The sequence below is a fragment of the Lutra lutra genome, chromosome 15, assembly GCF_902655055.1.
Source record: "Lutra lutra chromosome 15, mLutLut1.2, whole genome shotgun sequence".
NCBI classification, from domain to species: Eukaryota; Metazoa; Chordata; class Mammalia; order Carnivora; family Mustelidae; genus Lutra; species Lutra lutra.
In genome coordinates this window covers 33,116,726-33,133,316 of record NC_062292.1, presented here as the reverse complement: position 1 = coordinate 33,133,316, position 16,591 = coordinate 33,116,726, and the positions used below count along the sequence as shown (strand labels likewise).

At 41.7% G+C, this 16,591-nt stretch overlaps 1 protein-coding gene across 3 annotated transcripts in view; it reads left to right on the top strand.

The window, feature by feature from the left end:
* HHAT (hedgehog acyltransferase) overlaps positions 1-16,591 on the top strand; it is a 332,511-nt gene that overhangs the window by 238,396 nt on the left and 77,524 nt on the right. For 2 of the 3 annotated variants that reach the window (XM_047705011.1, XM_047705010.1), the window contains exon 10: positions 4,412-4,613. The exons of the other annotated variant lie outside the window; for it this stretch is intronic. In XM_047705011.1, coding sequence (XP_047560967.1) covers positions 4,412-4,613 — 202 coding nt within the window. The remainder of the gene's footprint in view (positions 1-4,411; positions 4,614-16,591) is intronic. 3 annotated transcript variants of the gene reach the window in all.

Below are 16,591 nucleotides of genomic sequence, written 5' to 3'. Positions count from 1 at the left end.
TTGGAAAACCAGAGAGGTTGGAGGATGTGAACGTGGTATGACCAAAGACGTGGAGGTGTGAAATCCTCATTTGTTCAGGATTTCATGATTTACCAAGAGAACTAGTGGGAAATAAGGATAGAAAGAGATGGCAGAGCCGGAGTAAGATGGACCAGCCCTGCCAAGCACAAGGTAATTGAAGATTGGGACCCTGCAAGCTCACCTCACCTCATTCTACCAGAGAGTAGAAACGAAGTTGTTCAGTATCCTCTGTCCCTCATCCTCTTACCTCAAGGCGGGTTAGGGATTAGGCCTCAGCAAAGAGTTTGAAGATAATATGTCAAGCTGGGAAGCTGTTGTGTAGTCTTGAGGAAAGGGAGTGTTACAGTTTTAAGATTAGTGCTTTTGCCACATGGATTTTCACCACCCTCTCCCCAACTGTAGGACATATTCCGGAGTTGTTTCTCATAGTGGATCTGCGAAAGAGCCACATATTTTCTTCTCCCTTCATGTATACCTACTTAGCAACCCCCCCCCAAACCTGCACCCAACCATTGACTTTTTACCCCCCCACTTTTTTTTTTTTTTTTAAGATTTTATTTATTTGACACAGAGAGAGAGAGTAGGCAGAGCAGCAGGCAGAGAGAGAGGGGGAAGCAGGCTCCATGCTGAGCAGAGAGCCTGATGTGGGCCTCAATCCCAGGACCCTGGGATCATGACCTGAGCTGAAGGCAGAGGCTTAACCCACTGAGCCACCCAGATGCCCTTATACCCCCCACTTCTTTGTAGTCAGACATCTGCAGGATGCCAGCCTGGTCAGGATAGCACGTATCCACTTGTGGGACAGAAGGAAACTAGTTAGTCTGTTTAAAACTTGAACTTATACCCCTGGACTTCTGGCCCAGTGTTCCTTGGCCGAAATGCCAAGTGAATGTTTTTGTGGAGATTGCTTTGAAGATTTGTTTAAATAAGAGGAACATACCACCAAGAAATATTTCTATTAACAACAAAAAAGGCAAAATAGAACCTAGGCCTGGGAGTTCTGAAACCAGAACATTCTAGGTTCAAATTTCACCTCTTCTATATAAAACAGGCCTAGTTACTAGTTCCTTGCTAAGTTGTTGTAATGGTTAGAAATAGTATACATAAAACACCTGGCTCACGCGCTTTACACTCCGTAAAGGGTAGACGTTATTAATAACATCTCCATTTTATAGAAGTTCCTCCTCCTGAGTTGGGGGTTTGCTATATTGTGCTGGTTCCGTGAGGTGGTTTTAAATTAAGGCGGCAGCTGTGGATGGATGCTAACTCCTTCAAGCAGCATTCTCTGCAAGCAGTGATCACATGAGGCCGCCTGGCAGGGGCAGGCCCTGTGCAGACTGAAGCTCACAGTCACTGACAGGAAAAATCTTTTTATTTTTTGCTTTGCGGGGAAGGCGGTGCTGAAAGCTTTCTTCCTTTGGGAAATCAATTTCACTGTGCAGAGGATCTCAGTGAGTGGGGTCATACTACTGCTTTTCTGCAAGAGAGACATTTCTGCTTTTATTAATCATGGAACTGACATGAGATTGGTAGAATTTGTAAAAGAAAATAACTTGTTTAGTCTCCTTTTTGACGCACCTTTTGCCTTCCAGAGGTTAAGAGTGAAGAAGGGATTTTTATCTTCCAGTCTGGAAGCCAGACCCTCTTCAGGTTTAAAATAAGCAGCCTCATGTCCTTGGAGACCTGCCGTATATGAATTTTAGGAATAAAAGAAATTCGTAGATTTTTGTCGGCTGTCATTTGGAAGGCAAAGTTACAAAGCCATAGTGCCAAGAGTCCCTAAAATAGCTGTGCGTGTAATTATGGGGCTAGACACTTCCTCGTCACTAGCATGAGAACATGTCCTTCTTGGAGTTGAATCCAATATGAAGGACTGTTGGTGTGGATGGATGATGAGAGGCTTTTATTCTACACTGGGTTTCCTGACGTGTAGAGGAACGCTCACCTTAACATAGTGAGATACAGTAAGTAAGAGGTCAACATGAAATAGTTATCTTGGGAGAGCAGAGTGTTGGTATTAGTATTACCTCTTTTTACAAAATTATTGGTAGTTTCTGTCAATAGCAGCCATTCCTCATTCTTTTGAAATTGGTTTGAACACCTGTTCCCCTCTCCTGCTGCCTCTATAACATACACGTATATGTATACATACATACCTATCAGGCATGCATATATATGTGCGTGCAATATATGCTCATGTATATGCCTGCAAGCTTCTTACACACAGCATTGTAGGAAGTGAAGTGCAGACTCATGGAGTACCATGATGGGGCAGCAGCTCCCTCTGTGCAGGTAGGAGGCTAGAGGGAATTGTGGCTCATTTTTTGCTCCTGCTGAGGAGTGTTCGCACCACTAACCAAGACGCCTCTAGGGGGCAGCAGAGCACCAACTAAAACTACTGCGCCCCGGGGTTGTCAGGCTTTTCTGACTCATTGTCTAGCCCTTCTAGGTCCATGATACAGCACCCACCTTCTCCCCTTGCCCCAGCAAAATTCATCCTCTTGGCCTTGCCAGGCTATGGTCCACTTGCCTCCATTCAATCCCTGCCCCACACTCAAACTCTCCTGGTCTACTTTATAGTGTATCATCTAGCTTAATGCTAGGCAATGTTTGCACCTTGTCCTTTTTGGTGGATCAGTGGTGTTTCAGGTGTCTAGGTTTCCCAGAGTGCCAGAACTGCCCTGGAGGCCTGCATAAATGCTTGACAGCTGCTGGAGGATCCTGTAATCTGTAGTGAGCACTTGATACTTGTTTGCGAATATAGTTGCCTGGATGGTCTTGTTTTTGCAAAAGAGAAGGCATTTTATTTGCTTCACTTATTTCTGAAATGGCTACTTTCTCACGTGCGCTCTGGTTTTAGATTGGAGGGTACGATGTGGGTGTGGTGGAGAGCATGAATTTTGGGGCCGTAGTTGCAGGATGGCTCCTCTCCTTCCTGGTTGCGTGCCTTGCTCAAGTTAACTTCCTAGCCTCCGTTTTCTAGCCTGCAAAAATGGGCCTTTTTAAGCTGATCGTATAATTTTATCTAAACTGGAGCACCTTTGAGAGTGAAGGTGTATATTTAAAAATACCCATCCTATAGTTTTTTGAAATATTTATTGACTGAGAAGTGGTTTTAATTTTAATTTTTTTTTTTTTACTTCTCTGTAGAATTGTTCTATTCAAAACTGGTTTTCAAAATAAGATTTCCTACAAAATATTAAAACAACACACAAATTGTATATTGTAAACTGACTGGCATACTGGAACAGCAGGTGTAAACCATGTGGTGCTTCAAAGACTCAAAGCACGTAACGTGTGTGAAGTGTGTAGTGCTGTGCCTAGGACATACTGTATATTCAGGAAAAGGAGATTTAATTTTCCTTCCTGGAAGAAGGTTGAACAAAGATGCACTCACCACAGATCAAAGACCTCTGGGTTTTTTTTAAAAAGCTGCTTCCAGGAGGCTTTTCTCCTAGCTCTCTAGATTCTACCAACCCAAGGTGTGAGTTTTGCTCAACCCTAGCTGGAAAATACCAATTAAAGTCCTGCTTCTGTGCAGTCATAGAGCCACCTCAGTGGTAGAGAGCAGACCCCGGGGATGCTGTGCATTCTGGGTAATAATTTGGCTGACCTGTGAGCACAGAGCTCTTCGCTTCACTTGCAAAGTCACTACTCCTTCTGGGCAACTTGCCTGGGAAGCCTGAGCAATGGGTCTTGGCACCCCTGTTCTGCATCCAGCTCCTGCTACTTAGGAGCTTTTTTTTTTTTTTAAAGATTTTATTTATTTATTTGACAGACAGAGATCACAAGTAGGCAGAGAGAGAGGAAGAGAAGCCGGCTCCCCGCTGAGCAGAGAGCCCAATGTGCAGCTCGATCCCAGGATCCTGGGATCATGACCTGAGCCAAAGGCAGAGGCTTTAACCCACTGAGCCACCCAGGTGCCCCTACTTAGGAGCTTGATTGCAACAATTGTGCTTAAATATTGGGCTTACCATAAACATGATAGTTTGAGCTGTAAAATCTATACCTGTCTTGAAGGTTGGTGTCCCCATGTAATTGGAAGCTTAATTGCCCTTCTGTGATTAGGCTTCCAGGGAAGGGCACACCCCTTTTAGAAACTAAATTCACCACGCCTCACCCTGTTTCTCGTAAGTGCTATTTTGCTCTGGTAATGAGAGCTCTTGAGCCTGTGCGTTCGTTTAACCTCAAGCCCCTCAGAACTGAGGCTTGTGTTTTTGCTGTTGTGGGTGTGTTGGAGAATGCAGGGAGTACTCTGCGGCTTCCGAGAACCAGGGAGGGATTTCCACATGGTCGCTAGCAATGTGTGACAGGAGAATCAAGGGCAGAAGCAGGTGGTAGCGAAGAGACAGCCCACTGCATGGCTCCTAACCACCTCTTCTTTCTCTAGGTATGTGTACATTCCAGTAGGCGGGTCCCAGCACGGCCTCCTGGGGACACTGTTTTCCACCGCAGTGACGTTTGCCTTTGTGAGCTTCTGGCATGGTGGCTATGACTATCTCTGGTGCTGGGCGGCCCTCAACTGGCTGGGAGTCACCGTGGAGAATGCAGTCCAGAGGCTTGTACAGACCCCGTGTGTCCAGGACAGCGTGGTGAGCAGGTGGTTGGGGACAGCTGAGCCAGGTGCACTGGCCATGGGGGGAAGGCGGTCATCAGATTCACCCCAACATGGGTCATTCTTACCAGATGGGTTCAAAGAGTATGTGCCCAGAGGTAGCAGGGGTTTTGTTTGTTTGTTTGTTGTTTTCTGTTTTACATAAGTGTTTCAAAGTAATGCATGCCTATTGCACAAAAATAAGAAAACTCACATAAGAGGAAAAGAAAAATACCTCTTTAACAAAAACTGTTACACACTATTCTAACTTTTTCTTTATATATATATGCACACATGTATAACGTTTAAGACAAATGCTGTTATTCTAGAGACATGGATGTATGAGGACCACCTTTCTATGTCACCAAATCCATTTCTAACAACCCCTTTTTTTTTTTCTAACAACCCCTTTTAATGGCCACATAGAACTCCGTTATGTGGCTATGCCATCATTGATTTCATCTCTTGCTCTTGGCAATTGTGTCATTCCAATTTTCTTTGCAGTTGTCAGTCAAAATGGAGACGAGTATCATAACCAGGACGAATTCTTATATGTAAAATTGCTAAGTAAAGGTTTTCCTCACCCCTTTCTGCCTTGCATACAGCTTCATTCTTCCTTAACTGCTCTACAGTCAAAGTGTACCAATTGACTTTCCTACCAACAGTGTACAAGGATGCCCTTGCCAGTACTGAGTAGTGGTGGCATTTTTAATCTTGGCTAGTTTGATAGGTACAGTTACTGTAGCAATAACCCCCCCCCACACACACACACAGCTAAGTGCTTAAGACACATTCTGATTCCACAGGGAAATGATTTGGAAAACTAGGCATTTTATACACATAGGGTACACCAATGTTTTATCATATAAAATTGATATACACTGTATTAGAATCTTGTAGGAAATTGTCAGTTCTTAATATGCAGCAGTATTCTGATACCCCTGAAAAACATGGCTAAGAAGAATATGCTGTCATGAGTGTTCACGGCAGGCAATAAAACACAAGAAATTTACTGAGCAGTGATTAAGGTGCCTAAACTCCCCCAGTATATGCAACTAAAGCAAATATATTTCAGAAGCCCAACACCACCAAATAGAATACATAGAAGACTAATCATTTTTTTTCTATAAAAATAGCCATAGTAAAAGTAGACAGTTATTTCAATAAAAACTGATACAAAGCACATAGCAAAATAATACATCTGAAGGAATTTAAATATGCTCATGTATGTTTAAAGATAAATATTTTATTCAGTAGTAGGACCCAGCAATCAGCAGGAAAGAAATGTCAGTGAATCTCAATAGAAAACGGAATTTCAATGATAGTCATAGCTATGTAACACAAAGAAAAACCACAAAAGGTGGTATCATCAAGGTTTCAATCTCCATCTTCCAAAGCCTGAAACCCAATTATCATCTGTGAAAGTCAGAGAATTCTTTTCAGCCTAGGCTGAAGCCCTGTAACACATCTCCACATTCCTTCATGAAGGGTCTAAAATTAACCTTGAACTTAATGTTAAGCACTGCTCTGTAGACTTTGAGCCATGGCTTATGTTATTGACAAGTATTAAAAATCTAAAATGTTAAAGGAATAACCCAAATTGTGCTATCTGGCCTATGGCTTGTTAATTTTGGTTAAAAATTAAGACAGTGGAAACCCTACTGACAGGAAGCACGTGACTGCTCTGCCTCATCACACTCAGTCCAGGACCCTCATGAGTTTGACTCATTTGAGCTTCCATTCACAAGTCACACACCTAAGTGTATAGTAATTTTTGAGTGTGCATTTTTTGGTGAGATGTATATCTTGTGTATTATGAATATGGTATTTAGGGTACATATTTGTTGAGTGAGAACATATTTTGCAAAACCTATTTTTTTTTTTTTTTAGATTTTGTTTATTTATTTGACAGAGATCACAAGTAGGCAGAGAAAGAGGCAGAGAGAGGAGGAAGCAGGCTCCCCGCTGAGCAGAGAGCCCAATGTGGGGCTCGATACCAGGACCCTAGGATCATGACCCGAGCTGAAGACAGAGGCTTTAACCCACTGAGCCACCCAGGCACCCCGTGAAACCTATTTTATCATCTTCTATCTGGGCAGCCTGGTAGTTGGTTGTGGCTATGCAGTTGAGGAGCTTCTTGAATATGAGATCAGGATTCCATTACTGTTTATATCCCCAGTGGTTAGCTCAGTGTCAGAGTTAGCCAAGTGTTAAGTCTGCGAACAATTGGGTTGATTCTTTTTTTAATTCAGTTAGCCAACATATAGCACATCATTAATTTCAGAGGTAGAGTTCAGTAATTCATCAGTTCCACGTAACACCCAGTGCTCGTTGCTTCATGTACCCTCCTTAATGCCCATCATCCAGTTATCCCCCCACCCCCTTCCCTCCAGCAACCCTCAGTTTGTTTCCTAGAGTTAAGAGTCTCTCATTGTTTGTCTCCATTTCTGATTTCTTCCCATTCAGTTTTTCCTCCCTTCCCCATGATTCTCTATGCTATTTCTTCTATCCTACATGTGAGTGAAACCATATGATAATTGTCTTTCTTTGATTGACTTATTTTGCTCAGCATAATACAATTGGGTTGATTCTTTAGTTGTTCTTCCACTTGTCCACCCAAAGACTTTTCTTCCATTATTCTTTTTCTTACAGAGTTCAGCATAGATTCTGTTTTCCTTCAAAAACACAGGGCTGGCATTCCGAATATTGTGTAACCTTTTGAATAAACTGTTTCCCACTTGGGTCACTCTCTTTCCCTCTCTTTTCATGAATCCATTCCCCATTCTTTTGTCTTAATCGAAATGAAGACTTAATATCTCCTTAGCACCTAATTTCCTCTGACATTAGTTGCCCATGATTGATCTGATAGTATTTTTACAATGTGAGTTCACCTCTCCCACAGGCTGCTCATACACTCTCTCCATGGCATTAATCCTTCTCCTGTTTTTTTAAAGATAAGTAGGAAGATCCTTGAGTAACAAGGATGATCATATCTTCTTGTCCCGTATTTTTTTCAGCGCAAAATAAAGTAGGACTTCTCAGTGTTGATGGAATGGCAGTTGAACATTCACCAGAAGGCTAATCAGAGCTGGGTGTTGTGGGAAGCATTCTGGTATTCTAGGCAGGGCTGTCCAATTGAACTTTCTGCGGTAATGGATATGTCCAGTATAGGAGTCACAAGCCACACTGAGCACTTGAAATGTGGCTAGCATCACCGAGAAACGAATTTTTAAATGTATGTAATTTTAATTATATGTAAGTAGCCCCCATATGGCTGGGGGCTTCCATTTTGACTAGTGCAATTCTAGAACATATCCCCATCCAGAAAAAAAATTAAAAGAATGTAGATTGTGACTATAATTTTAAATGGTGTTCATTAATGACGAGGTACTCGTATATCCAATGGCTACTGAGATGTTGCATTCTTGTGTATCTCACAGATATCTCAGACTTGGCATGTGTAATACTGAACTCACATAGCCCATCCTCCTATAATTCCAAGTAGCTCCATTCCCTCTAGCATTCTCTATTTCTAGAAGAGTCATCCTCAATCTCTAGTTACTCAAGACCAAAACCAGCAAGTTACCCTTTATACTCTCTGTCCCTCAGTTCTACCTGATAGAATACTGTATATTCTATCTCCTAGGTAGATCTTATTTTTAAACATTATTTCCATTTCTGCTAAGTCATCCTAATCTTACTATTCTTATTTCTTGCCCAGTCTACCAGAAAGTTTCTAACTAGTTTCCCTGATTCCATTTTTGTCTTTTTAAATTCATTATCCTCACAGTGCTGAGTGATGTTGCTCATTGAAAACCTAACCATGTTGTTATCCTTCTTAAAATCCTTAGCGGTATCCCATTATTTTAGGACTAAGCCTGCCAATATTTAAGATGACCTATGAGGCCCTGCCTGATCTTGAACTTGGTATGTATTTGCTCTCCCCATCCTCTCTGCTCCCACCCCCCACTTCACACTGTGTTCTTCCTTTTCTTCATTTGCACATCTTGCCCCTCCAGCCTCAGAACCCCTACATGGGCTCGTCCATCTTCTAAGATGCTGTCTCTCCTCTCCCTCTACCTCTTTATCCTTCAGATTGCAGTTCGAGTGATATCTTTGTCCTCCTCTGACCCTCCTGAGTCAATCAGGTCCTGATTAACAAATCATTTTGGGCACCTTGTTTTGTTTGTTTAATTTTTTTATTATGTTATGTTAGTCATCATACAGTACATCATTAGTTTTTGATGTAGTGTTCCATGATTCATTGTTTGTGTATAACACTGAGTGCTCCACGAAATATGTGCCCTCCTTAATACCCACCACCAGGCTAACCCATCTCCCCACCCCCCTTCCCTCTAAAGCCCTCAGTTTGTTTCCCAGAGTCCATGGTCTCATGGTTCTTCCCCCCGACCTGCCACCTTCATTTTCCCCTTCCTTCTCCTATTGTCCTCCATGCTATTCCTTATGTTCCACAAATAAGTGAAACCATGTGATAATTGTCTTTCTCTGCTTGATTTATTTCACTTAGCATAATCTCTTCCAGTCCCATCCATGTTGGTGCAAACGTTGGGTATTCATCCTTTTGATGGCTGAGTAATATTCCATTGTATATATGGACCATATCTTCTTTATCCATTAGTCTGTCGAAGGGCATTTTGGCTTCTTCCAAAGTTTGGCTATTGTGGACATTGCTGCTATAAATACCTGGGTGCCTGTGGCCCTTCTTTTTCACTATGTTTGCATCTTTGGGGTAAATACCCAGTAGTGCAATTGCTGGGACATTGGGTAGTTCCATTTTTAAATTTTGAGGAACCTCCACACTGTTTTCCAAAGTGGCTATACCAACGTGCATTCCCACCAACAGTGTTAGAGGGTTCCCCTTTCTCCACATCCTCTCCAACATTTGTTATTTCTTGTTTTGTCAATTTTTGCCATTCTAACTGGTGTAAGGTGGTATGTCAGTATGGCTTTGATTTGAATTTCCCTAATGGCTAATGATGTTGAACATTTTTTCATGTGTCTATGTGTCTATTGGCCATTTGTATGTCTTCTTTGGAGAAGTGGTCTATTCATGTCTTTTGCCCATTTTTTGACTTGTGTTTTGGGTTTTGAGTTTGAGAAGTTTCTTTATAGATCTTGGATACCAGCCCTTTATCTGTAGTGTCATTTTGGGCACCTTGTAGGTGATCTCTTCTGTTGCACTTATCATAGGTGCAATGAAATATTTTTGTACAATAACTTGTTTAATCCTTATCTCCTTCACTGAACTGTAAGCCTCATGAAGTCAGAGACCTGTATCCATGTATCAAAATGCCTAACACAGAGTATGTGTGTAATAAATACTTGTTAAATGAATGAATGAATGTTTTCTGACTTCATTGAGGGCAGTATATGAGGAAGTAGGCCCATACAGCAGCATGAAAAATATAGGTTGAATACTGGAAGAACTTCCTAAGGCTGAGGATTAGGAGTATTATACAGGGAGATTATTTTTTGTCTTGGCAGCATAGATAGTAATTGAACTAGTGATGACAAAATGCTATTTTAATGCTCAGTAAACAAAAGATATATATAGGAAAGAAAGGGTTGGGGAGGAATTAGCCTATCTGATACCCTGCTGCTTTATGAGTGGGGGGGTTATTGCTTGTGATTCACTGGGGTGCAGAGCTGTAGGAAGCTGACAAAAGGAACTTTCACAAAGCACCTGAACTGGGTGGACGAAGAGGAGTTACTGCTGAAGCAACATGCTTTTTCTCTATACAAGCACTCTCTCAAGGAGGGAGCTAGAATTTGTGTTCATCATTGAAATCTTTTAATAAGTGGAAACATTTTGAAACATCAATAGAGTGACATTACTTCTTGCCAATTCTCAGTGTGCCCTCTTCTTTGAAGGAAGATACCTTCAGGCTGCTAGTCAGTTTTTCCTACAAAAGGAGAATCAACATCTCAAGCAGCTCACCGCCCCCCCCACCCTTTATGCTCATTTCATTGAGTAATTTCAGTGTATCCTCCTCCCCGCAGCCCTTGTCTTCTCCTCTTTGCCCCAATAGTATCCTGCTGAGCTGATTTATATCCTTTCTGAAGCAGTAAAATTTCTATTTATAGACTTAATTGAGGAAAGGCGCCTCCAGTGATAATCAGGGAGGGTCAGTCTAATGGTTCTGGGAGGGAGTTGGTGTGTCAGGAGCCCAAAGACCACAGATCTGTGATGATATTCATTCAGTTTATCTGCTGTATTGGTCAGTTTGACTTTGAAGATGTAGGTTCAGAAATCCCATGCGTTTGAGAGATCAGTCAATTTATTTATTTATTTATTTTGTTATTATTTTTTTAGATCAGTCAATTTAAATTGATCAGTCAGTTGTAAGAGTTATTGTCATGATCCAACTAATGCTTACTTAGTTCTCTGGCTCGCCCACCAATTTGCAGGATATACATTATCAGTTGGCCTCATAAGAAAAATTTTCACTTGAGGTCAGTGACACCAGCCCTGACTAACTCACTGAAGGATTACAAAGCAAACTTAGTCTAAGAAGAGTAGTTCTGTTTGATAATGACCCATGATCTTCTATTTCTCTAATACCAGGCTTGATTCAACAAATAGAAATCAAGTACTTATTGTAGATAAGCCATTTTCTCAAGACTAGAAGGCTTCCTAGACTTGGCCATTTACTCAAAATCAGTCTGGTTCTTTGTTTCTTAATTTGCTCATTTAGGAAAAAAAAAAACCACATCATTTTCTGTACCCTGTGTGGGAGACACATTGCAGAACCCTAGGGAGCTCTGAGTGAAAGACCTGTTCCCTTCCTCCAAATTTCTTTTCTTCTTTTTTTTAAATTTTTCCATCTCTTTCAGTCCTTCAATGCCTTTAGTGTACTAGTCTGTCATTTTGTAATGGTGGAGTCTATTATTAGTTCCCTCCAAGAACAAGTTATTTTGTGTGCCTATCAGGATAGTCATCTTTGTGGTATCTGCTTTGGAATAAAGAGGCAAAAACCAAAACAAACAAACAAAAAAATCCCAAGAACAAAAAACTGTGATATGAGAGGTTTTCTCTAGGAAGAGCTAAGTGACCTATATTAAAAAACAGTCTGGTCTTCATAAACATCATAAATACCGATTGGCCTAGCCTTCCCTGGCATTGCTCAGAAGAAAGGTCTGGGCTAGAGATAGACATTGGGAGCATATAGTTGGTATTTTGGAGCCTGGAAAATGTTTGAGACGTTCCAGAGAGAGTGCAGAAAAAGAGCAAGAAGTAGAGGCCCAGGACTGAACCTGAGGAACATCAAGATTTGAAACTTGGGTGGAGGAGAAGGGGCCAGAAGGTGGAGGAAAATCTAGAGGGTAATTTCACAGAAACGAAGAGAAAGAGGGTATTTCCTAGAAGGGGTCATCAATGATGGTGACGCCATTAAGGGTTAAAGTAATGTGAAGTTAAAGAGTGGTTATGTCTCCAGGCCAGGGTACTGATAGTGGGAGGAAGGAACTGTGAGGCATTTTCCCGGTGCCATAGGAGGTCATGGTCCAGCTGGAGATGCAAGATGTGTGCCCATCAGTTGAAGACCAGAGTAAGGCATGATGGGCAGAGAGCAGGATGAGTGATGGGGCAGCTGATGTTTACGAGGGGCGATGGTCAGTGAGAGCTAAGCTTTTTTTTTTTTTTTTAAAGATTTTTATTTATTCATTTGACAGAGAGAGATCACAAGTAGGCAGAGAGGCAGGCAGAGAGAGAGGAAGAAGCAGGCTCCCTACTGAGCAGAGAGCCCGATGCGGGGCTCGATCCCAGGACCCTGGGATCATGACCTGAGCCGAAGGCAGCGGCTTTAACCCGCTGAGCCACCCAGGCGCCCCAAGAGCTAAGCTTTTAAGAACAGTTCATTAAAGAGCTGGGGCATGAGTAGGACTCTGAAGAATTCAGAGTGGGGCTTGGATAGGTCTATAGAGAGAAGATAGGCATTCCAGGTTCAGGAGCCTAGCACCCATAGAGCCTAAAGTCAGGAATAGGGTTGCCATGGAGGTGAGGAGGCAGACATGGTCGATGAGGGGTTATCACTCAGGAGGAAAGAGGAAAGGAAGTTAGAGAAGCCAAATGGTTTCCCATATAAAGGGATTTGAATGCCAAACTTAGAAATATAGAAATGCAAACCACTTAACCAAACAGGAGAGCATTAAATTAACGTATTAATCCCACACGTCAAAATAGCCTGTTGTGCCAGCTTGTTAGCACTCACCCAGGCCTCTCCATCTGGAAAAAGCAATGCATGTTGTTATGAACAGTGTGTTCCTTGGTGGATGACGACCTATTGGTGCCCCCTCCATTGTCTCCCACTCCGAAGGATCATTTACGAAGCAGGAAGCACACTGCGCAATTCACTGCTTACACATTTTCTTCTCTGTGAGAATCTGAACCTAAGCTTTAACCCCTCTGGTCTGAGAGGTGGAATGTGGCAAATAATTCCACCTTTTAGTTGAATATGTTTAGCACAGCAAAAGTCTTTTCACAGGTTCTTTTTTAACTTTCCATTACTGAGTCTGCTATCTGCAGAGAGAAGGCTTGGAACTAGAGCCAACTTCCATTCATTCGTGGCCTGCGAGAGTCGAGAGTCGAGAGCAGGTCTGGCCTGCTCTTGGACTTCTGCAGCCTTCCCCGTCCCTGTCAGGTTAGGCACAAGCAAGGCAGGGTCACCCTTTCATCATCACTGCTGCCATGGTGCTTCTGTCCTTTCTTCCTGTCAAGTGCACGCACAGTCTCCCGGCCGTGGGAATGGTAACCTCGGGAAAGAATACTAAGCCAAAGATGAGATCTATCACTTGAATGTCAGTGGTTGAAATGGGCTTTATTGGTGGCTTGTGGGATTAGACTCATTACTTGAGAGTCCCCAATTCCTGCTTCTACAGCACAGATAAGTGTGGTTACTTGAGTCATAGCCTCGTGCCCAGCAGCTCTCAGTAGATCAGCTTAGGAAAAAGCAAAATCTTACTGTGTACGTGCTGAAGCTCTGGATGTGTCTAGATTTCCAAATCTAGCTCTTTTCCTCCCAGAAAACCCATTACTCATGGAAGGTAGCAGAGCTTGAGTTCCAGTGTTCCTATTATCAATAGAAGGATGAAATTAGCCCCCCTTTCCCAAAAATAATGCACATATACATTGTGCAGTATATTTCTATAATATGTATTCATTTAAAATGTATACTTATGCTTTATGTGCAATGAATATTATGTATGTGTGCTATAACTGTACACATATATGTAGTACATGTATATATGTGTATGTATGTGTGCATATACATATATGTATGTTTATATGTGTGTTTGTATATATGTATATGTATATATGTTTGTGTATATGTGTGCATTTTATAAAGCTCTGAGGAGTCAGAGATGTTCAGGACTTCCAAAATATCTCACATTCCTCCCAAGACCTAGAAATAAACACTGCTTTAAAAAGCCTATGGAGCAGCTGCTGGCCTCATTTGAGATGAGCTGAGCTGGTATCAATGTACTGTGATTGCCAGAACATATTGAAACACAATTTAAGGGGGCTTTTGCTTTTTCCTCTGGTCTGAACCCTGTAGTCCACCCAGTAGGCTGGAATAAGAGCTGGAATGGCCACCATCCATACCCTGAGGGGTGGCAGGAAAAATGTCCTAGAAGAGGTATGAGACATCTATCCAGTTGACTACGCCACCATTGAAAGTAGTGATTTTCAAATAATTTCACTTTGAAGAAAGATGGAAAGGAATAAAGAATAACAGGTATAACAAAAATTTATTTTTATTTAAAGGTACCTGCGAATGCAGAGAAGAGCATAGAAGGTTACACCCTCCATCATTAATGGTGGTTAGCTTTTTACTGACAGGATTATTTGTGATACATATTTTCTTGGTTTTACTCATTTATGTGTTCAGCCTTTCTACAGTGCAAAGGTACTGTTATCTAATTAAAGGTTATTGAGAGAAGGGTACAGGATGGGTCCACCCTCAGGAGGCTTTGCCTAGCTGACGGTAGGAATGGAAGGACCAGACTCACATGGGGTTGTTGTAGCTGCCACCCTTTGTCAGGGAAGAAACTGTACCAGATCCTGCATTTTTCCCATTTATTGTTTTATTTAAGCATCACAACAACCATGCAGGGCAGGTGTTCCTTCTCTTCATTTTTATAGATGAGGAACCTATGGGCTGGGAACGTGTGTGATTTGTGTAGGAACACATGATTAGTTCAATTAGAAGGGGAGTCACATTCAGTTATACACAATCTATTCTAAGCATCAGATAAGAGACATCTGCTTCAATAGACCTTACACACTTATATTCTTTCATTTAATTTCTCCTTGCTACTCATGTACATTTGGCATTAGATCTTCTTTTTAACCATCAAAAATGGCTTTTCTCGGGAATAACAAAGAATTGCAATTCAAGACAAGCAAGCTAGAGCCAAACCATTTGGCATTAAATTAATTGACATTCTGGTCCTCAGTTCTTGGACAACTTATGTTTTAGTTGTGGCTTCACTCAACCTGTCTATGGAAAAATTGGTCCAAGTGAAGTGGGACTGCTCACAAAACCATTTTTTACTCAATTATGTCATGTGGTTTCAATAGTAGCTTTATAGGTAAGTACTATCTTTATCCCTGTTTCGCAGTGGTAACGAATGGAAATCCAGAAAGCTTAAGAAATACGTGTTTCTGGGTCAGAAGTCAAATCATGCTGCAAGGATTTCTTGAGATAAATGAGTCTTTGGTCTCCATTCCTCTTGTGCATATGTCCTTGTCCTCAACAGCAACACCTTCTAATTCTCTAATTCAGTTGTTTCCGACATCTACCTCGGCCTTTCTAAAGTCTTTTCTCTTATTTCTTCACTTATGAATTATAAATATTAACTGCTTTCTACCTGAGGTTTTTGCATCTGAGATGTACTCTCAACTTCTAATAGAATAGCTTCTCTATTTTTGGCTAAACCAACACTTGCTGTTTACATTATTACCATGATGGTAAGTGTGGCTCACTGCCAAACCAGTTGATAGACTATCATTGAACTTCCTTTTTAGTCACCTGTTTCCCCATCTCAGACTAAGAAAATCACCTTGCCTCTTTTTTTTTTTTTTTTTTTTGATTGGGAGTTTACTATTACCACTTTGTTCCAAACTCCCTAATAAAACTGAAAATCCCTCAGAATAGTATTTTCCATGTAGTCAGATGTATTTGGAAATCTGTCAGCTTTCTTCTTTTCCTGGAGAACCTCTCCTGAAGCCCTTCCATCCTCCTGTCCCATCTGGATCGTTTCCCTTCAGATAGGCGGTACAGCTGGCGTCCTGACATTTCCCTCCTCCTCTCTCCTGGGCTGAATCTCTGTGTCGTGGGCCCCAGAACTCCTTGTTTTCTCCCCTCCCTTTGATTTGGTGGAGAACATCCTTTAGTAGCTGCCTTAGAAAGGGACTGTGGGCGATATATATTTTTTGAGACCTTGTAGTTCCCAAACTCTCTTTATTCTACTCTCCCCTTTGATCGATTATCTGAGCACTAAATTTTAAAGTTGAAAGGTAGTTTCTCCTGAAAATTTTGAAGTTGTAATTTGTCTTCTCATTTTTAGTTTTACTGTTGAGAAGTACCATTTTGATTTTTGATTCTTTGTGTGTAATTTCTCTCCAGAACCTAAATGAAATTATCTTTGGTATTCTGAAATGCTACTGTGCATGTTGGCCCTGAGTTTAGAGTCACTCTAATGCAGTTTATTGATTTAAAAAAACCCCTGTTATCACCTTCATTCATCGTGGGGCGGCAGTGGGGAAAGGGGGAAACCCCAGGGTCTGTTTGCTCATTACCCAGATTTTTTTTTAAAGATTTTATTTATTTATTTGACAGGCAGAGATCACAAGTAGGCAAAGAGGCAGGCAGAGAGAGAGGGTAGGAGTTTCCCTGCTGAGCAGAGAACCTGATGCAGGGCTCAATCCCAGGACCCCGGGATCATGACCTGAGC